General features: G+C 49.2%; 1 protein-coding gene across 1 annotated transcript; it reads right to left on the bottom strand.

The window, feature by feature from the left end:
- Positions 1 to 2,817: 2,817 nt before the first annotated feature.
- On the bottom strand, positions 2,818 to 5,312 carry CHC_T00009147001 (Translation elongation factor EF-G1, mitochondrial). Its single transcript, XM_005711331.1, has 3 exons — positions 5,006 to 5,312; positions 4,826 to 4,898; positions 2,818 to 4,684 (listed from the first exon to the last, which is right to left on the bottom strand). The coding sequence occupies exons 1-3, from the start codon at positions 5,310 to 5,312 to the stop codon at positions 2,818 to 2,820; spliced, it is 2,247 nt and encodes a 748-aa protein (XP_005711388.1).
- Positions 5,313 to 21,535: the final 16,223 nt, after the last annotated feature.

The following is a 21,535-nucleotide window of genomic DNA, read 5'->3' as shown; positions in this document are numbered from 1 at the left end:
TCAAAAATCGAGACAAGCAGGTAAAATGAAACAGGAGCAGGGAAGGGAAGTCAAAATGTGTCGTTATCAGCACTTTACTCTGTATTGGGCCTATATCCATGAACTGTGTGAAGTGATACTTGTGAAATGCGCGCCCTCGAAGTAAAAAAACGCCAAAAGACCGATGGTCAGTTTTGTTTTTGAAGTTATCCACCGGTTTTGGAGAGATAGTGACGTCATTACCTCGAATGTGATGTCATATAGCAAGAGAATGAGCTATTTAGTTAAAATAATGTTGTTTTTGCAGAAAGTTTGCTTGTTCAAGATTTGATGCAACTGTTCAACAGTTGCACAACCCCCCTTTACTGTATAGTACGCTTCGTCCTGGGGGTTTGGGGAGAAGCCCTTTCGTGTGACCAATGAGCCTTGAACAACTGGATTGTCCAGGGTATCAAATTACGAAGAAACGGAACCTAATTCTTGATATTTGGTTCCGATGTTTGGCTCGGAACCAAAAATTTGCTGATTTGGTCGGACCGGTGGGGATGTCAATCCACATCACATCATCAAATTTTGGTTATTTGGTTGTTTGATTCTACCGGTGGTGATGCTCTTAGAGCATAATAAGGAAGATTTGATCTTGGAAGGGGAAAGAATCAACGCTCTCCAAATTACCCTTTTGGGGAAGGGTAATGCAGTTGTCGTTGATTTTTGAAACCCCCAATCATCACACCATCTGCCAATAAATGCGCACCAAGCGTCCTCAATTTATTCGCCCGCGTTCCGCCCGAGTGCAAAACTCGCGCCAACCGAAACACCCATGCTTCCGAAAACACCCATGACCAAACGCCCTACCTCCCCTCCCCCCCCCACCTCCCGCCTCCCCCCTCCCGGTGCTCCCGCGCGCCATGCCGATCTCCGAGCCGGTGACCCCTTCCTCCACCAGCCACCGCCCCTCCCCCTCTTCCCACCGGAAGCCATGGAACCCAGTGCGCCTCACCATCCTCCCTTCGACCCCCGTCTCCTTGCGCACCCGCACCCCCCTCGCTCCCATCTCCCTTAACCTGCATTCCGTCAAGCGCAAGCTCTTCTACCCCATCCCTGTCCCCCCGCGGAAGAACAGGTCCTCCAAGTCTACCCCCCGCCACCGCAGCTCGCCCCGCACCCCGCAGCCGGCCCACTTCCGCGTCGCGAGTGGAAAGGAGCGCACGCAGCCGGTCGACCTCTTCTCCGCGAAGAAGCGCCCCAGGCATCCTACGGGCCCCCTCACGGCCAAGCTCTACGCGTACCAGAAAGTCGCAAAGCTTAATCAGGGCCTGCTGCGGACCGCCGTACTCGCGCCGCGCGTCGACGTCAGGGAAGTCGCGAAGCTCGTCGAGAAAAGCCTCTTCCTCAACGTCGTGCGGTGGGAGGGTCAGGTGCTCATTGTCCAGCCATGGGGAAACAACAGCAAAACGCAGAGCGATGCGGAGGAACTGTCCCTCGTCTTGCCCCGTAGCGTACTTGATGAGGGGGCGGTAGAGGTCGAGTATCAGGGTGTCGTGTTGTACGTGCCGGAGCCATGGGACCTGACCACGACAAGTCCTTGGTCGCCTTCGAGTTCGGGAATTGTCATCATTGCACATAGCGTCGGCTTCATGCGAATTGAAACAATTTCTGTCGCATTGCAAAATTGCGCCATCAACTCTGAGATGCTCTCGTGGCACTCGCTTAGACACGCTGGCGATTCTGTGTTCGAAGTGCCGGACACCCAGGATGCTGAGGAAGACACTTCATGCCGCTCTACAGTTGCGAACAGAGTGCAACCCACGCAATGTTTTTCGGGGGTCTCACCGCATGCAATTCGCGTCAATATCGAAGCTGTGGTTGAAGTTGTTTTGAAAGATATCAGAATTGCCATTATTCAAGATTCAAATGGCGAAAGGGCTATCTACCATTTCGGAGAAGACGAACTCGAAGAAAGAAAGGACCCGCAGCATCTTCCCAATGTTGTCGTTGGACATCAGAGAATACCTGTGTCAAGCATATCCAGTCTTCTACGTTGTTGGAAGTCTGAAAACAAGAGTGTCCCATTACCGGCCTTGCCCTATTTCGAAACCCTCGACGATTCTTCCACATTGTTCGTCTTCTCCAACGGAAACGTTTTGTAACTCGACAGCATTTGACCCGATTGTGTTCCACAATGAGAGAACGGCAACTGCAGTTGCTCTTCAGCATTTGTAAAATAGTCATTTTGGATGGACACATCGCGACACAGTATCTTCGAACAACTTGAGAGGCCACTAAACCAACCATCTGTCTTTACAGAGGCACAGACGAAGGCGTAAGCGACGTTCGAAGTATTTTTTTTTTCAAATTGCCTTCGTCTCTATGTGCATCTCGATCAAATCGATCCCCTCGGAATAATTGCGATGTGGCAAATATTCCATCCTGCATTCACCCTTTGTCAGTGAGGACAGTTTTTCGCTAGGGTATCGCCATCAAAATGTATCTGCTCAATCGTTAGGGCAGCTTTCACGAAAAACGTGAGAGACACACTCGCAGTGTCCCAGTCTATAAGACAGGACATCACTACCACAGCTGAAACCTCTATTGCGAACGATTTCTTCCTGTTGTTCATAATCTCAAGTCCGAAGATCACGTATCCATGCAGCTCATAACACGCAAACTTTCGGAACGAGGGACAGGCAGGGGCAGCGGTTTGTATGTATCCGTAAAATGGCGATACTGTAACAGGATATTCGTCTGAAGTTTCGAAGTAGATTCGCAACCAACCTAAAAAGTTATCACTGGGATTCTGCACAAGCACCTCTCAAGCGAGCCATATCATTCGTTTATTCATTTTCGCCCAGCTGCCTTCTTCTCTCTATACACCTCTATCAATTCTGATGGGTCCGAAAGCTTCCGGTGTTGTAAATATTCCATCGTGTACTCACCCTTGCCCTGTGTCATGCTCCGCAGTTCTGTTGAGTACCCAAACATTTGTCCCAGGGGCACTTCTGACTCAATTGCACCGTACTCGCCAGTGCTAGTTGAGTTCACGATGACCCCTTTGCGTCTGGAGAGGCCTCCAATCAATGTTCCTTGATACTCAGTCGGAGCCTCAACGTCAACGCGCATGACAGGTTCTAAAACTATGGGTCGTGCATTGTTGAAAGCTTGTCTAAATCCCTGAATAGATGCCATCCGAAAGGCAAGCTCATTAGAGTCTACGGGGTGGGTCTTTCCATCTTCAATTACCATGCGTATACCCTGCACCGGATGCCCAGTGAGGGCGCCTTCTGCCAGTGCTTCCCGAAAACCTTTCTCAATCGCGGGGAGAAAGCCAGGCGGGACATTGTTGCCAATGAGTGCATTTTTGAACTCCACACTAACTCCGTCCTTTGTCGCTTCGAGATATCCCTGAAGTGCAGCAAACTGCCCTGCGCCGCCAGACTGCTTCTTGTGCGTGTAGTTAAAGTTCGAACGGTTTGTGATGGTCTCACGATAGTTGACGCGGGGCGCCCCGACCTCCAGATCCACTTTGTACTCACGAAGCATTCTCTCCACGTAAATTTGCAAATGAAGCTCTCCCATACCAGAGATGATGGTTTGCTTTGATTCGGGATCCATATGGACTCGGAAAGTCGGATCTTCACGGCAAAATCTATTCAATGCTTTCGTGAAGTTGGCGGACGAGGTGCTTTTTTTCTTCGGTTCAACTGCGAGACTCATTACTGCATCAGGAACGAAGAGCGATTCCATACTCATGGATACTGGCTTCTCTGCCGAGACAAAAGTGTCTCCAGACGCACACTCAAGACCAAACATTGCACAAATATCACCAGCTTGGGATTCGGATATCTCCTCCATGTCATTTGAATGCATTCGCACCAAGCGTGGTACCTTAACCTTTTTTCGGGTTCGCGTGTTGATAAGATAATCGCCTTTCTTCAGCGTTCCCTGATATATTCGAACGTAGGTAAGTTGTCCGTAGCGACTTTCTTCGAGTTTGAATGCCAGTGAGACCAGGGACTCCGAAGAATCCGACGCTAGCGTTACTTGCTTCTCCTCAACTTCGTCCTCAGACCCTTCTTTCATTACTTGCACGAGCGCAAGATTCCTCCGCTCGCTAGGGTTCGGAAGGTACTGGACTATTCCATCAAGGAGGGTCTGCACACCAGTATTTTTTAGAGCGCTTCCCATCAAGACTGGCGAGAAACTCTTCTCTAGCGTGGCTCTCCGAATAGCATCATGAATGTCCTGCGTCGAAATGGGCGACTCCATGAGAAACATATCACCGATAATCTCATCGACATCCGCAAGGGTCTCGATGAGGAGTTTTCTCTTTTCTGCCAACAGTTCTTGGTACTCAGCCGGTACCGGTTCCTTTCGTACAGATTCACCGTTTGGGCCGTCATAGTAAAGTGCCTCCTCATGAATGATATCGATCACTCCGCTGAGATCGTCCTCTAGGCCAATGGGAATGTGGACTGCTGCTGCTCTCAACCCAAGCTTTGCTTGGACTTGGTCTATTATTTTCCACGGATTCGCACCTGATCTGTCTAGCTTGTTAATGAATGTGACTCTCGGGACTCCGTACCGCTTCATTTGACGGTCAACAGTCAAACTTTGGCTTTGAACACCCGACACACCGCACAGAACCAATATAGCACCATCCAGTACCCTCAATGCTCGCTCTACTTCAATAGTGAAGTCGACATGACTGTGAACATATGTACATACATATTGATGCCATCAAACAGGCGCAATCGCGCATGCGCAGACGAACATATGGATCCCGAGTTAGTTGCAGAAAGCGCCAATCAGTGACAAAAAAATTATCAATTGGGACGAGAAAACCTACCCGGGTGTGTCGATGATATTGATCGTATTTCCGTCCCATGTCGTGTGAGTCGCAGCAGACGCAATTGTAATCCCTGTTGATAGATATTCAGTGTGGATACGTGAAAAAGTCGGTGGTCAGACTACCGCTCAAACGTGGCATTGTGCCTAGCAAAGTACTCCAAAATGAACCCAATCGTACCTTTCTCGCGCTCTAGTTCCATGCTATCCATCTTTGCTCCAACGCCATCCTTCCCTTTGACCTCGTGGATAGCTCCAATCCTCCCCGTATAAAACAAAATTCGTTCTGTCAACGTCGTCTTCCCGGAATCTATATGTGCGCTAATTCCGATGTTTCTGTGTCGCTCTAAGCGATCGAGGTCTGCGGAAGGCTGTTCGTTCGCGACTGCTGCAGCGTTGGAGAGACTCCGATGGGCCGTCGAGCGCCATTGGGAAGCCGACCTGCGTGTGAGAAGGGCTCTGGCGTTCTGAACAATGGAAAACCTCATGTTGAGGCGAAACTACTGCGACCCGGGCGTTCGCACCACCCTACGTCAAATGTGCACGGCAACTCCAAGTCAGGGCTCTAACTAGAGGTTGTTGCGCTTCTAATCACAATCAGATAAAAGGGCCAAGCCCGAACTGCTTGCTGATTCTGAGCGCCGTGCCATAAGATCCGCAAATCATGGGAAATAGAATACACTTGGCGTGTATCCATTGGATTAGGGAAGACTGAGATACGGAATTGAATGTTTTCTGGTTTGCCAACGTTTAATACTCTAGTCGTAAGCTTTTCACTACAGTAGCGATAAATTTCTACAATTATTCGAATTGCAAAAGCCCGCCTAAAAACTGGCCTCATATGAGGCCATTTGTCACCTAGACCTAGTGTCTAGACGACCGGCAATTTGCCTCATATGAGGTCAAATGCTCTACAGTAAAATTTAAACAAAATTTAAGATTTTCGCAAGTATAGAACAAAAGGAGCACAATTTCTACGAAGTAGAACTTTGAACGACTATAAAGACAACTATAAACGACTAGTTAGTAACTGACAAGCCAGCTCAGTGGTCTGCAAGGATCGCTGAGTGTTAGTGGCCGGGGTTCAACTCCTCGCTGAGCACTTTAGTGGTCGAAAAATCGATTCGGGGATCTCGATGGTTCTTGTTCGTGACCTGCAGCCCAGGACGCTTTATAGCGCCCACTCGAACATGAGATTGAATACGGTGACATCTCATAAAGGGGCATTCCGACATGGCTGCAGGTCTTCCAAGCACGTTTTTAGACGCAGGGTAGAACCATAGGGGGTCAAAGGAGTTTTATCTCTTTTTGCTCTATTTTACTCACATGCTGACCGATTTAGTCAGTTTTAATGGCCGAGAACACCTTCAGCACTAGTAGTACTTACCTTTGTAAGTAAGATCGTGCCGTTCGTCGACATGTTTCTTAAAACAGTCACGCCCAGTCTGGTAATGACAAAGGTATACTTCTTTGTCAAAATATACCTTGCAGGCTGAGCAAATAAACTTTGACTTTTTTGTACCTTTGCAAATATTGCATCTGGATTGATAAAGAGCACAAGTCTCCTCGCCGGATGCGTTTTTCCGCTTGCGAGTGGTTGGAGTTAGGTGAGTACCAATTCCACTGCCAAACCCAACATCTTCATCTTCAACAGCACTGTCTGATTCTCGCTGACGTAACGATATACGACCATATTTGTTATCAATCAACTGGTCACCAAGCTCACAATAAAACTGATTTGGAGACATCTTAGAACCATCTCCTTTTGCACCTGCATACAGTTTCCATGCATCCACAATGCAAATGGCCAATAAAGAAATGTTGACACGCATAGACCACTCCTTGACTTCGAACTTCTTTTCCAAGCCGAGATCATCCTGACGAGATCTGTTGTGGCGGTCAATCTGAGAGCAAGTTTCATAATACTGCTCACAGACTGATGGAATACGGATAGACAATTCCTCTTTTCTTGTCACGCCATGACGTGTACGCCATCTCTCGCGGTAGATTGGAGTTCCTTCGTTGGATGTTCCGACAGAACTAATAAAGTATCTGCGGTCTCGGTCCACCCACATCACTGCCATGAGATGAGGCCCCGCCACCGGCTTTGAAACTAGTGTGACGTGCTCTCCCTTTTCAGCAATCTCCAAATGAGATAGATATTTCATCGGATATTTCTTGGTAGATGTCTTCACCACACCTGTGAATCTAAGACCTTTCTCATAAAGTGATTCAGCCGTGTGGACAGAAGCAAAGTACGAATCCGCGCAGACAACACGATTGGTGTGAAACCATGGCTGTAACAACCTCAAAGTCACTGCCGTTCCGTGTAAGTGGTCACTTTCAAAATCCTTTAAAGAAGTCTCCTCAACTGAGACGACGTTCTCAATTCTTATTATGATTCCACTTTTTCCACATGCAGCAGTCTTCAACTCACAGCCATTCTCGGGTTTTCGGTCCATGGCAACATAATGAGGAAGACCGGTTTCAATCCAATCTCCTCCAAGTCCATACCAGCGTGACATACTCTCATCAACGCATATGTTCTGTGATGGAATCACATGAGATGCTCTGTGATCATTGATTGCGACCATGAAGTCCCTGATCATACCCCATCTGTCATTTGAGTCAGCTGGAAATCTGAACGTGACATTCTGACGAAGCTCCTCGAATCTTCTGCGGGAGATGATGTTTCCGAATTGAGGTTGCGGGAGATATTTGCTGGTTTCCTGTGAGCTCCAAAGAGACCTTCTGGTGCTGAATTCAATCCGAGTCATAAGGATTAGCACCCCGAAAAACTTCAAAATTTCACCTCTTGTAGTCAAGCGAAGTCCCCTTGATTCCATTGCATCGTTGGTGTGGGAAACCATTAATGCCTAGTGCTCCTGTGGGAACATCCACATGAAGTAGTCCATGGGATGCATTTGAGATGGACTGTGACCACGGGATATAATCTCATCAATCGGTCCAATCACCTTCCATCTTCTCGGCGGTATCATACCATTTAAATGCACTGTGACCTCCTCACGCTTCCAGGCCCGGCCGCGGACATTCATGAGGCCATCTTGGATGTCCATTTCGTCACTCTCGGAGATCCTCGTACTCGGGCTGAGTGCTCCTTCCAGTGGCGTCACGCCGTCCTCTGTAGGCTCCGGTCGCACATAATGTTCAGTTTCTTGATGGATATGATCTTCAGGGTCGTCATCGATCAAGTCCATCACTTCACCAGCCTTGATGTTAGCTATGCGAAGCGTGACTTCCTTGACGCCATTTGATAATTCCCATTTAGCCCTGACTGAAGTGACACTGCGACCCTCCACTTTGTCAGTTTTCATGCCAATGACAGTTCCCGTGACCAACTTGATCTTCCAGGCGGCTCCATATATGCGACGACATTTTACTCTGAGCTGTGAGCAGTCTTGCACGAGTGTGGACGCGGTTACTTGCAATAATTCGAGGATCATTGACGCTCACCATTTTGAAGAAATTTGGGGAAGAGGAAGACGAAAGTGTTGAGTAGGGAAGAATGAGATACGGAATTGAATGTTTTCTGGTTTGCCAAACGTTTAGTAAAGGGGGGCGCTAATTATGGAACGGCATGATAAAAAATATTGAAAAAACTACTTAGGGTGCTTCATTTACGTCGTCGTGTTCTGGAGTTGTCCCTAACTGAGCCACGAAGCGGTGGGTCCGAAGCCAGGATCCAACCAGAATGTCTAAAATCAAACGAGCAGCTCCGTGCATCACTTGTTGAGATCCCAACGACTTTGTGCATTTGCATACAATTCGGGACATATATCATATCTGGCCCACAGAAAAATATTTTTTCTGCGGAAAAAATGCGCAACACGTCATTGTGAAACTGTGTGCACAAAATTCCTTTACTTGTTAATGACCTTGCGCAGAGTTCGCAGACGAGCAACATCCCGACGCTTCTCAGTCGAACGCAATTGCTTGCTAAAGGACCTATACTCATTCCCGCTAGAGTCGCTCGCCTTCTTAAAGCAAGATCATTGGCTCGTCGCAATTCACGCCTGGCACAATCGGATCGAGCAGCAGCACGCAATGATCGCTCAGCCGCCATTCGATCGCGGTTCTCTCGTGCAAGTCGTTCTCGTCGCTCCTTCACCTTAATTAAATGTAGAGCCTTAGAAGAGGTAAAAACACATCCCGCAGTTGTGCTCAGATATCCGCTACTAGTCAGAACAGAGTCCTCCCCCAATAATCTCTGCCTGATTTCTCGACGCTTTGCCTCGAAAGCCTCCATTAACTGCTCTTGGGAAAAATATTCTGAATATTCTGTCCAGACTCCGGCCTTGGAACTGACAAAAGTTTAGATGGGTCAAGTGGAAAAATACCAGATCGTCGAAATGAAGCCCGTATATTATCTCTAGTAAAGCATTCATGATACGCCGCTCGTAAGATAGAACAAAAATCAAACACACTGTACTCCTTGCTTCCGACCCTGTCGACAGTGTCACAAAGGGCCTTGTTGATGGCCTTCTTGTAAAGGCTGAACATGACGACATCCAGCGCCTGAGTTTTTCCAGATGAGTGCGCGGGTAGGGCATAAACGAACACCCCATTCTGTTCAAAGAAATGTAGAACTTTAACGCTTATGTGAGATCTACATCCGTCATAAATTAACAAAACTTTCCGTCCGTTAGCTGTGAGATCCCGTACGTGATTCACAAAACGTATAGCCCATTCAAAAAAAGTGGTCGTGTCAACCCCGGCATTGTCGCGTCTGACTGTCACAAGTGCGCCGCGCGGCAATATGTCCGCAACACTCTCGACCACGACGTTTCCGTCTTTAAGAACAGTGCTGTACGAAATTCCAGAACCTTTGAAGACGTTCAGCGTAGGCCCTGCATCACCATCAGCATTTATACATGGCATGATTGTCACCCGACCGAAGGATTTGAACCCGACGGTTTTCATGTCACCACATCCGCCACGACGCAGTAAATACCTACACGAGGGCTTTCCATCAACGTCTCGACCGGCGGTAGCACCGTTTTCGTCCAAATTCCATATGCGTGCGCCGTCGAAGCAGTGCTCTTCAAAAAGCTTACTGAGGGTGGCGAAATGTGTGGTGAGGATTTCGGCAGTACACGATAGAAATCTCTTCCCTTCTTGTCGAACCGGTTTGGCAAATCTAATGTCTTGGATATGGCGCCGCTGAAATGACCTTGAAAACGACCGACCAGGGCGACCGTTTGCAAACGGAAGCTCACTTTGCCGAGGATGTGGGAGGTGTTCCGCAATAATGGAGATACCTTCTGCCAAATGCATTCAATTCATGGGAACTCCCATGTCTGCATACTTGTTGACAAGGTCAACAGCCATTTTCTCCTGGAGTGCTGTGAGGAGAGGAGGGCGCCCGACAGATCGAGTGGGTGCGCTGGTCTTCTGTTGCTTGATGTGACGGTGCAGTGTGGATAATGAAACTTTTTGATTCGTAGCAGCTGCTCTCATGGACTTGCCATCTTTCAAGAAGAGGCTGATTGCCTTTTTAAGCTTTTGCTGATACCTTTTGGTTACAGCCATGCCATGGCAGAACGTAAGGACGGTACTGGAATGAGAGTGACGGACTGGGAGAGGTCTCGCGACTCGCGAGTCAAAGGTGTGGGCTGAGGTGGGAGGGGATCCGATGGTGAAGGGAAGGCGGAATTTCCTTACGGAATTCGAATTTTGCAGGCTGCACGAATATGAAACTCGTGTGTCCACGTAAAAGTCCCTTGCGAGTACGACGTGGAAATTTATTTTTAAATCTTACGAGCCACTTGGTAAATATTTACATCACAGCAATGCTGACTTCGCTGTGTGCGAGGAAAAATCGGCGATTCTGGCAAATGTTCAAGAATTATGAGCGTTCCGCTATTACAACCCCTGTCCCAAAATTGGCGCCCCTCGCTTTACTCTAGTCGTAATCTTTTCACTACAGTAGCGATAAATTCTACAATTATTCGAATTGCAAAAGCCCGCCTAAAAACTGGCCTCATATGAGGTCATTTGTCACCTAGACACTAGCTTCTAGAAAAGCTCGTTTTGCGGACCTCAACAGTCAGTGACCGCCTGCAATTTCTCATTTATTGTTCCGCAAATCGCCGTTTCTGTGCCAGAAATGGCAGTTGAATATCTTCATAGAATTACTCGTTTTTAGGGCGTGTGTCCGTTATTGCGCCAGTCGAACCTGCAAGGATGCAAAAAGAGTCATTGTCACCTCCTGATCTCACTCTCCCGAAAACGATATGCTGGAAGTGTGCTCCGTCTAGTCTCCTTCTTTACGGAGATGTTCTTCTTCAAATACCTGGAGCGCTTCCTATACCGAAGCTTCTACTGTATCGAGCGTCTTGAATGCATGCCGTTCACGACGCCCGCTGTGCTCACTCCGAACGTTCAAACTGCAGTACTTCTAGCGAGAGCAACGGCACGGCCTGCACAGATCCCATTTCTCGTCAAGGCCTTTCCAAACCTTTTACACGCCTAACAAAACTCTTCTGATATCACGTTTACTGTGGTGCTCACTGCGTCGGTGCCCTTTAATTGCACAAAAAGGTCGTTTTGCGCGATGATCACAGAGGTGTGCACAAACTCAGAACAACTCGCCGTCAAATGTTGCGTTGAAGTGATTTCGCAACAACTTAGGGGTGCTAAAACAGAACAGCACTACCTCAAAGTGCAACTCAAGACACCTGGGCGTGGTAGAAACCGTACGTTTCTCATCTCCAAGGCTCTGACACACAAGTTGTGGTCCAGGTATATACAGTGTGATAGCCGAGGGACTGTTAATGGTATTTTCGAAGACAGATCTGAAGATGTACAGAAACTGGAACGTAATGAAGTAGAACAGCAAATGCCTGGTGTAAATTGTGAAGCTTTTCTTTGCGAAACAGCAGTGGCTTTGACTAGGAAGATTCGTGACTGCAGTATTTTTAGTTCATGGATAGCCCCTGTCAGTCTCTACTATTTATGGAAGTACACAAGCAATGTTAATACCGAACTTTTCGCAGATCGCTTTAACGAGAGCAATGTGCTGGAATTTTACTGCAGCGCTGACGAGGAAGACAAGACATTTGGATCACTGGCTCATGGGAAGCGTGTGAAGGGTTTGTTCAAGGTGGTGCTGGTAACCCCCCGTTTGAATGCAATTTATTGCAGGGGATTGTGGACAGCTTTGAAGTCGGTGTGCTACGTAACACGCCTTAGTCGTTGTGTTCTTCTACCAACGGGAGCCAAGTATAACATCATGCCTCGTCTTGAATCTCTCACTTCAGAGGGATAATTGCTCGTGAGCACCGCAACCGGTTCAGTCTCATTCATGAATGAGGAAATCCTTCCGACAAGAGATCATGTTCGGCCTAAGCCTTGCAGACACCAAAATGTAGGTTTGTTTATTTGGTGCAGCAGGGAGTATCTGCTTGCAAATCCTCCCCCATTGGATGTGGAGGACTTGTTTCAAATGTGGGTCGACAACAGTCTCCACAAATGCGAGGAAGCCACGATCTACTTCGATGCATTGCGTCGAGCATTTCCTCTTGACGTGAGAAGTGACAAATCTTCACTTCTAGACTTCTTACGAGAAGCCCATCCATAGGTATGTAATGAGTACATAATAGAAGCTACGATGGCATGCGTAAAATGTTTCTACGACTGGGCTTGTTAAAGGAGAACATCCACGTCCTCAATCTCTACGTCTTGGCTGCTGCATGATTCGGCAACGATGGAGCCGTCTTGCTCACTTGAATCACTCTCATTCTCACAAATGTCCGCTTGAAGTGCACCCTTTGTGCTTGCAGGCACATTAGAAATTTCCTCAGCCCTATATTCGACGTGACCTGATGTTCTGTTTCTGCAAAGAACCTCATTGCATTGACAACCGATACACTTTTTCCCATCCTTGTAGCAATTGCATCTCCGAGTAGAGCAACTTTTTTTGCACCCGCAAGAAAGTATGACAGCTCTGATTTCCCTTTCTATGCTGGACACATCTTCTGTTCTTTCCAACAACACAGAACCATCCGGTGTATATCCGAAATTGGTGCTGCAGCCACTCCTAATTTCCGCACTTACATCAGTTTTGTGAGAAATTCCCCAGTATCGGTTGACAATGAAGCTAGCTCTACTAAATTGCAGCCTTAAATGAGATATATCACAGACTAACGTATTTGCAAATGTCACTTTGTCTGCGATGAAGTTGCGTACATCCGTCCTCCACGACATGGACCCCACACGGTTCTCAGATATAAACATGCTTTTTTGTAAACTCAATAGCGCGTTCGGAGCCATCTCTTTCCTAGATATCGTTTCCATCGTGTCTACCACTCTATACCTGCTCCTCTCTTGAGTGGTAAGCTCAAACTTCCCATGCTTGTATAGATATAGAAGACAAACGTACGTGTCCAATAGTATCAAATCTGGAAACGAGGCCGACTCCAGATTTCCCGCGTGCTGCGAATGTAGGCACAGTGTTCTTAAGAACAGGTCATGCTTCAGTCCGAACATGTAAGGAGTAAAGTCACACCCTGCGAGGCAATAAGCCAGTGCCGTACTCTTGCCAGTAACCCCAACTGAGTTCAGGCAGCTTACAGTTTCGTCCAGGTCATGCACGGAGTCGTTCAAAACATGAAGGATTCCAAAGCCGAATAGATCCCTGTTACAAAGAAGTATTACGAAAACATCAGTGTCGTCCGACAAAAGGACAGAAACAGAACATTTCAACGGCCTCCCACGAGCCATTGCATCTCGCTCGTCATTCCCGTATCGAAATTGGTTGCAGTATGTGGTAAAAGGCTCCCTTACGTACATTTCAAAGACAGTCAAAAATCTTATCTCTGACTCCCTGTGTAGAATTTTATGAGTGCCAAGGTATGTACCGCCAGAGCAATCAAACACAATGCATCTGCTTCTTGGGACGATGAACATGTTTTCATCTGGTTCGCGCCGTAATATTGCCTTCCCTTCATAAATTGCATCCACGCCCGTGGAATATCTGTGAGGAACTAGGCTTTTCGGTGTGCAACTTGTAAATGACGTGGGTAGTACAAATTTCCCCCCGTGTATATAGATACTGCATTTATGCCTAGTCGTGGACAACACTTCAAACGCCGCCTCTGCAGCACAGAACAAATGTAAGAAAGCCAGCTCGTTTTGTACACTCTGTTCGACAAAAGAGAACTCCAAAGGACTCTCAGCTCGTCGTCAAAATCCAGAGCTGTTTGTACGAAAGTACTTTCACCCTCGTCTCCTGTGCCTTTCAATCTGCTAATATCTCTACGAGTTTGCTCTGCGCTCTTTTGAAGGAGAACGATAGCGGGGTCATCGATGTGCAGGTGTAGTTGCTTCAGATGCGTTGCTCTTGTGCCAAAAAGGCATGGTCGCAGAATGGTTCTCATCTTTCCATTAATGACACATCGCAGTGACGTGCCTCTCTCTCCTGTGTCGCCTCGTTAGTGCAAAGCGTTCATGATGTCAACCTGCAGAGAATAGTATTGGCGCAGTTCTGACTCATGTATATTCCGTGAAGGAACTAATCTGGGTCTGGTTCTGTTGCTCCCTTCATCAACCGTGGAGATTCGAATACCCTTAGCTACATCATTCAGTGTATATACAATATCTCTGTTTCCATTCACGTTGTACTTCAGAAACGATGATTTGGAGCCATGGTTAAGGTTTCCGCAGCTGTCCACGAAACAATCAGCGTGCGGCGATATAAGGTACCGTTTACTGTGTAATGAGTCCCACCTCTCCATGACTTCATTCAGATACTCCGTGTCTGTCGTCCTCAACGCCGTTCGCTGTTCAATGCAATAAGCATCTTTCATCTTAGCAATTTTACGCCTTCGCTCTGCAACCAGTTTCAAGGAGAAGTATTTATCCCTCCTTCTGTTCGACCCCTGCACAATTAGTTGCACTGGTGTGCTGACAGCGCTCTCCTCACATTGAGCAAGTACGGTTCGACCACACTTTTCCATGGACTGAGCAGGTCCAATAACCTTGCGTGCTCGAGTCCATTTCTTAAACTTCTTTCCAGAAAAGTACGTGTCTCTGTCTTGCTCCGATAAAGGGCCGAATATATCTCGGAATGTGACTGATGCATGCAGTTTGCTTGTTAAAAGACCTCTCTCGCTGATTTGTAGAATCTGTTCCTGATCCTCCCATATGTTCATCCTGGCAGGTGGACTTCTGAATACGTTTGTAAGCCATTCGGAGCCTCTGTGCGACTGGGAAAGGAACCTGCATTCCCTCATCATATGTAGAACTCTACATACTGTTCTCTATCGGCACGCATTTCTATCGAAGTGCGAGAGAGGACCTGAAGCTTCACCACCATCTTCGTGTGACCTCTTCCGCCCAAAAGCTCTGGAAGCTCCAGTTACATACCGCGAAAATGCTCGAAACATCGACACTGGCATGAGCCATGATGGGGAGTTCTCTAAATGGGCAATGAAGTTTGTACTCAGGCTTTTTAAATGTCTCACAATGAGCATTTCCAAGGCCTCATCTAGATGAACATAAGTCCAACCGTGCCTGTCCAAGCCATCTCTTATTTTTCCGGTAAAGCTCAAAAGCTTCAGCAGTGAACGCCCCGGTTTGTTTTTGTAGAGCTCTTCCTCAACAACAGTTTGCAGAATGCCCCTGAGGAATGCGAAGAACAACGATAGTGTAGTGAAATGTGCCTGTCAGGCCGGAACCAGGGTCCAACGGTCCAGCGACAACACAACCAACAAACAACAACCAACAAGAGTTGCCGACGGCACAGCCCTACGGAGTGTCCGATTCTCCCTTTCCCTTTAAGTGGGTTTGCGGCCCACAGTAGCTCAAGTCCCTGACAGGGGGGGGGCAAAAGGAAGAGGCCCGCCCCGGGACGGATGGTGGTAGAGTCTTGTACAGGCAGTTGCTCGGCGAGTTCGGGGCGGTAATTAGGAAGCCGGGCCCGATGGGTCGTAAATCCAATGCTCGCGAAGCGCCTGTTACACCTTATACCCTTGATAAGGTCTTCGACGGGGGCGTCGCAACGCAGCCCGACGGGAATTAGCAAACACGTAGCAGCGCTACACCTCCGTACTGCCCGATGGCAAGGTACCGACACCGGAACGGTCGCAACCGGTATCCGATGGAACCAACACTGTCCTGTATACACAACAGGACCTTCGAGGGAAACGTCGTTGCAACAGCCTCCGTCGGTGAACGTAAACAAGTAGCAGCGCTACACCCACGTGTCGCCCGATGGCAAAGACACCTACACCGGTCCGGTCGCAACCAAAGCCGATGGCACCAACCACAAACAAAAGAACCAACACAAGAGCCCGATGACTCAAGTCTACACAATGCGGATCGCAATCAGGCACTGTGGAACCAACACAAGATAAGGGAATAGAAATAGAGATAGAAATAGAAAAGGATAGGTGAAATAAAGGAAAAGGAAAGGGAACCCCCGAGCGCAAAGGATAACGTAATCTGTGGTAAAAGGGAGCGTCTTGGGAAAGACGGACTTCGACCAAGGCGATATTCAACTCTGGCAACTCGGGTTGGATTGGGAAATAAAGGAAAAAGGAATGGGACCCCCGAGCGCTGAAGGATGCCGTAGGCTTAGGTAAAAGGGAGCGTCTTGGTAGAGACGGACTTCGACCAAGGCGACATTCAACTCCGGCAACTCGGGTTACCTTTACTGACTTGGTGGTCAGAGGGCTAAGGTATATATATCGCCCCGCCGGAGCCACTACAGTAGCTCTCGGCGCTAGATCCTAGATCTAATCTAATGTTAAATAACTAATATGCAAATAATTAAAATTAATAATTATAATAATAAAGTGAAATGATTTCCACTTTTGCTTGTCATACCCTATCATTTCCATTTCTTTTCACCCCCCTGTGCAGCCGCTTATTGCACTACATATCCCCCTTCTGAGCGCTCTTGTACGCCACTCCGCCATCGTATAATCTCCTCGCCGTTTCTCTCATAACCCTACAACACCGCATCCGGTATCCGGTGAAAGTGCAAGAGCAAGACGGGCCCCATGTTTCCTTCATCCCCGAGCCACTCGAGTGGTGGTACCAAACGCAAGCGCCCCGGCGTGGCCTTTTCCTCCAATTCCCACGACCCTCTAAGTCTTCCTTCCATCCCTCGATTACCCCCTGATTCCCAACATGCCGGCCCTGTTGCCCACATCGATTCCGGTCCTGACACTCCGTCCTCTCGTCGATACCCTGCTGCGCCGGAGCTCCACGATAAGGCCATGCGCCCTAATCCTGAGCTCTTTGCTTCCGCTAAATGGTTCTCAGAGATCGGTGTATGCGCCTTCGATGACATTGCTTACTCGTTCGCCGATGGCGCCGGTATGCTTCCAGGACAAATCCCCCTTCAAGCCATTCGGTCTTACGATTGGTTGGCTCGCATCGCCATTCCTCCCTCCATTCTGTGTCACACTCCTCCTCGTGGTCGTGCGGTGTTATCGACCCGCTTCATGACCGCTGTGTGTGACAGACTTGAGCTGCCATTGACGCAGGATCTCATCCCTGAGGATTTCGGTTGTGACACGTATCAATTTCGCACCGAGGGCGAGCGGTCTTACCTCGACAACATGCTGGCCTGGACCTCCGATAACCCTCCTCGTGAAGCTAACCGCCTTTGGTTCAACCAACGGACCGTCTCGGGCGACGCTATGATGTGGACCAACGCCATAATTCCAGCTAATTTCCGACTTATCAAGCGGGGTACCATCCCCTTCTTCCAGCATACAGTGCGCTTCGAACGCCGTATTCGGTCTGACACGGGTTATTTTGTGGCCTACCAGATGTCGGAGGTGCGCAAAATCTCGAGGTCCCATTACGCGAATCGTTACCAGCGTATTCCGTCGTGGTGGAGCCAATTTGAGGTCTGCCAAGGCTTCTGGGCTGAGCTCGGCCCCGTGTACACGTATTACGGAAGGTATTTACGTGACCCTGGACACGGCCTTTGGGTAGTCTTCCTCACAGAGTGGTGTACCAAAGTGGCAGTGACCCTCCTGTGGAAGACCTACGACTGTTGGAGGTTGTGGTACTTGCCTCCCCAGCTCATCAGCCTTATGCGACGCCTCGATTATTCGATTCCCCTGGGCGGTGCTGATGCAGACACCGAACTGCATTCTCTCCTCGATAAAATAGAGGAGGTCGATTGGGACTCGATACCGCGTCAAAATTCCTCTCGTTCCTTCGCCCGGCAACGCCCCTCCTTCTCTCCTGGTCGTGCTCATCGTGGTGCGGGGGACTACGCTTGGTTTAACCCCTGGACGGGATCGCATTGTTCTTGCGACGAGGCGCGTCTGAGTCGGCAGTATGGGAGCCAGACGCCCGTTCCGGTTGAATTGCCCGTCTTCCTTGCGGATCCCCGCGAGCGCGACCTCTGCCCCAGAGAACCTTTGCGCTCTCGCCCTGTGTTACCGGTCCCACCGACTTCACTTCCTGTCGATCCGGCCGGCCCCACTCCTCCTGTGAATGCTTCGATAAGGGCGACGAGAGCCCCTGAGTATGAGGAGGTCAAATCCCCTTTGCGGTCCCATTCACCTCCAGTGGCCAGGTGTCAACCTATATCAGAGACGAGAGAGGTACCCTCGTCATCTAGCCGGACTGACAGTCTGTCCGTGCGCGCAGCCCCAGAAAGGAACGGAAATTCTTCGTCCCTTACCCCCTTGGCTCCTCCTGCTCCGTCTTCCCCTGTGCACGTCCCAGCTCGTCCCCCTTCTCCTGCGGCTGTTCCAGTTGCCGCCCCCTTGCCACCAATTGCCGACGCAGTCCAATGGACCAGGGGAGGTTCGACCTCCCCGTCCTCTCCAGATATCATCAAAAAGAACGATGGCGCCGCCAGCGTCTATCGCACATTGCTCCGTGCTCAAGGAATAAACGAGGGAGCTCTTCGAGGAGCGTCCCTTGTTGACCTGCGCTTACTGGCGCAACTTGTCGCCTCACTCCCAAAGAAACATATCCTTGGGTAAATCGTCCCATTGACCCATTGCCGATGGTAGCGCCCTGTCGATCCCTGTTCGGATCATTGTCCTCTGAGAGTGCTGACTCATCGTCGGCACTTCCCTTCGTTCCACCGAAAATAAACTGCGTTTCCTTCTCCTATCGCTTCCTCCTCTTGGTACATTTTTCCTCCTCTTTTTCCAATAAGTACATCATCCTTCTCCTCATTTTCCTTTTCCTTCTCTTTTCTCACACGCCCCGTCGCCGCGGTCGCATTTTCTTCTCTCCACTTTCCTTCTCTTTTCCTCGTTACTGTCTCCCTCCTCTTATCCATTTTTTCGTGCGTCTCTGCCACTGCAGTTGCACACCCCCTTTTACTTTCTCTTTTCCTTTTCTAATCCACAAGACCGCCGGCTGGGGAGTCATGCCCTCTTTTTTTTCATTGATCGGCCCACGGACCTCTCACTACCTTCCGAAATGCCCCCATCTTCCTTAACCCTCAGGCTTTCCCGATGTCTTTTTCACGCCTCTACGAGACAATATCCCAGCTCTCCAACACGTGATTACCTCTTCTGCGGTTCTCGGATTGTCTAATGATCCCGATCAATTCTTGTCCTGACGTCATCGACGTCTATACAAAGTCATCAGGTACAATCTCCTCCTCCTTATTTTTCTGCCTGCGCCCCGCCGACGGCGGTTGCATCTTCCCTCAATCCCTCACGCCTTCCCTTTTCCCGTTCATCAGCTTTCCGTGATACAGTGTGTCGCTGCGTTTGTTCCGCACCTCCTTGCCAACCTGTCCTACAGGTTCCTCAGCGGGGATGATTTTGTGAGAGTCGACTCCGCGTGTCGACTCGATCCGTTTTAGCACGCGTACGGGTACTTGTCCAAGTAGTCACGCATCAAAAATAAACGAAAGGGCCATGTGTATTACGATCGTCGGCGGGACTGACCTCATCTTTTCTCCTTCGTACGTTGCTTTCGTCGAGGATCGGGTTCATATCGTCACTGCCAAGGGGATGAGCATAACGCTTCCCTGTCTCCGAAGTGCCGCGCATGATCGTAAAAGTGTACTTGCCCAGTGGGCATGGCGTCAACATTGCCTCCCTCAACTACGCATCGTCCGCGTCAATGTAAGAAGGACCCTTCGACGTCCCAAAATTCATCCCTCTACAAATGTGCCTTCAATCCCTCGTAGGACGACAGCCTCACGCGGCACAGTCATTCTGACAATGCTTTGCTTTCCTTGGCTCGATGAGCAATTTGCTTGTAATTTGCGTTGCAACTTTGAGATGGGGCGCGCTCCGGCTGTGGACGGGTGAGCACGAATGGGCGGACTTGTTACGGTGGTGGTGTTTGTCCGTACGGCGTAACTCATCGTCGATGTGCAACCCTCGTGACGTGGTAATCGTCAACCGTGAGCAAAATTTTCCTCCCCTCGCATGATAGTCCTGGAACACGAGTACGTTGAAATTTTTCCAAAGGAAAGCCGGGGGTTTCCCTTACGTCAAAGATCCTACTAAAGTTAGAAAAATTACGACAACGTCCCATACGACAAATGTCGCTCATTCTCCTTTGTCGGTGCGATCATGCACCCATAGCCAACCTCGACGCGAGAATCGAGCAAGGGTCTGGTCCTTCAATCCCTTCGTGAATGCGTCGACTTCTCAGCGTTACAGTGTACGAGTTAGAGATACCAGCCGCACTGGGTCGCAACGGACGTAGATGCCGAGGCTCGCGGCGCTGCTGTCCGGATCGTATAAACTGGCTAACCAGCGGTGCCCCCTCTCTTCCCACTTTCTCTTCGTCCAGAATAGCGTCAGTACCACTGACTGTGTCTCCGTCTCGTCCGAGGGTTGATCCCCTTCTTCCTCTTTGACACGGTAGTTAGCATATTCCTCGTCGTGGACTTCTCGCTCTACTCGTCGACAAATCGATGCGAGAACCTGTACTCCTTAACTACAACAAAAACAAAACAAAAGGAAAACAGAAAAGGCGTGTGCTTGCGAGAGCGACTTTGTCCGAATGAAGGGGACAGTCGCTGCAGTTGCAGCACGTTGATGCACGCGTTTGACAGTTTCGCGCTAACTGCGGAGAAAATCATCTCATCGCTGGCGATGCGTCGCCCTCACGATCGTGGTAGTAGTATGGTTGGCCGTCTCCGTGTGAGGTGGGACGTGACGCGTGGTTTAGGGAATATGACGGCTGCGGTGGACTATTGCGAGGTTTCCTCCTGGCTACCTTCGCTTTGGTCAACCAAAGAACTATCGGCGTCACGACTCATATTGAGTCAATGCGAAACGGCGGTAGTGTTCTTGTTGGTAGTTGCGTCGTCGAGAACTCGTTGGCTTTGTCGAGGACGGGGGTGGGCTCGGTAGTGGTGAGCCCGTCTTCATGTTGAGGAACAACCGCGCCGCATCGCAACCAGTATTTTCTCTTACAACACCGTCGTCCCTCGGAACTAAAAACACGCATTCACACGTTGCCACGTGTCTCCACACTTTGTCACAACAAAATCCATCTTCCGATCGCGCGTGTTAGCGGCAATATTCCACTGCGAAGTCAATGAGGCTTCCCGCCCCTCACCCATTCGCCTAAGCCGTACATCTTAGGTACCTCCTCGGTTCATGCAGTCGACACTCGGAACGGTCTCCAAGCCTGCAGATAGTGAGGCATTCTAACGATCCATACTTAGTCTTTCGCGTCGCAACTCCAATGATCCAACCATTCCCCTGGCAACAACGATACCCCCGATCTTCCGCCC

This window comes from Chondrus crispus, genomic scaffold (assembly GCF_000350225.1).
Source record: "Chondrus crispus Stackhouse genomic scaffold, scaffold_7, whole genome shotgun sequence".
Lineage (NCBI taxonomy): Eukaryota > Rhodophyta > Florideophyceae > Gigartinales > Gigartinaceae > Chondrus > Chondrus crispus.
Note: the sequence above shows the minus strand (reverse complement) of the source record. Positions and strands in the feature narration are given on the sequence as shown.

Excerpts from the sequence above, each read along its gene's own strand:
- CHC_T00009147001 (XM_005711331.1), bottom strand. The coding sequence starts at position 5,312 with ATGAGGTTTTCCATTGTTCAGAACGCCAGAGCCCTTCTCACACGCAGG. Across the intron at positions 4,899-5,005 it reads GGAACTAGAGCGCGAGAAAG|GGATTACAATTGCGTCTGCT; the intron begins GTACGATTGGGT and ends ATCTATCAACAG. Across the intron at positions 4,685-4,825 it reads AATATCATCGACACACCCGG|TCATGTCGACTTCACTATTG; the intron begins GTAGGTTTTCTC and ends ATATGTTCACAG.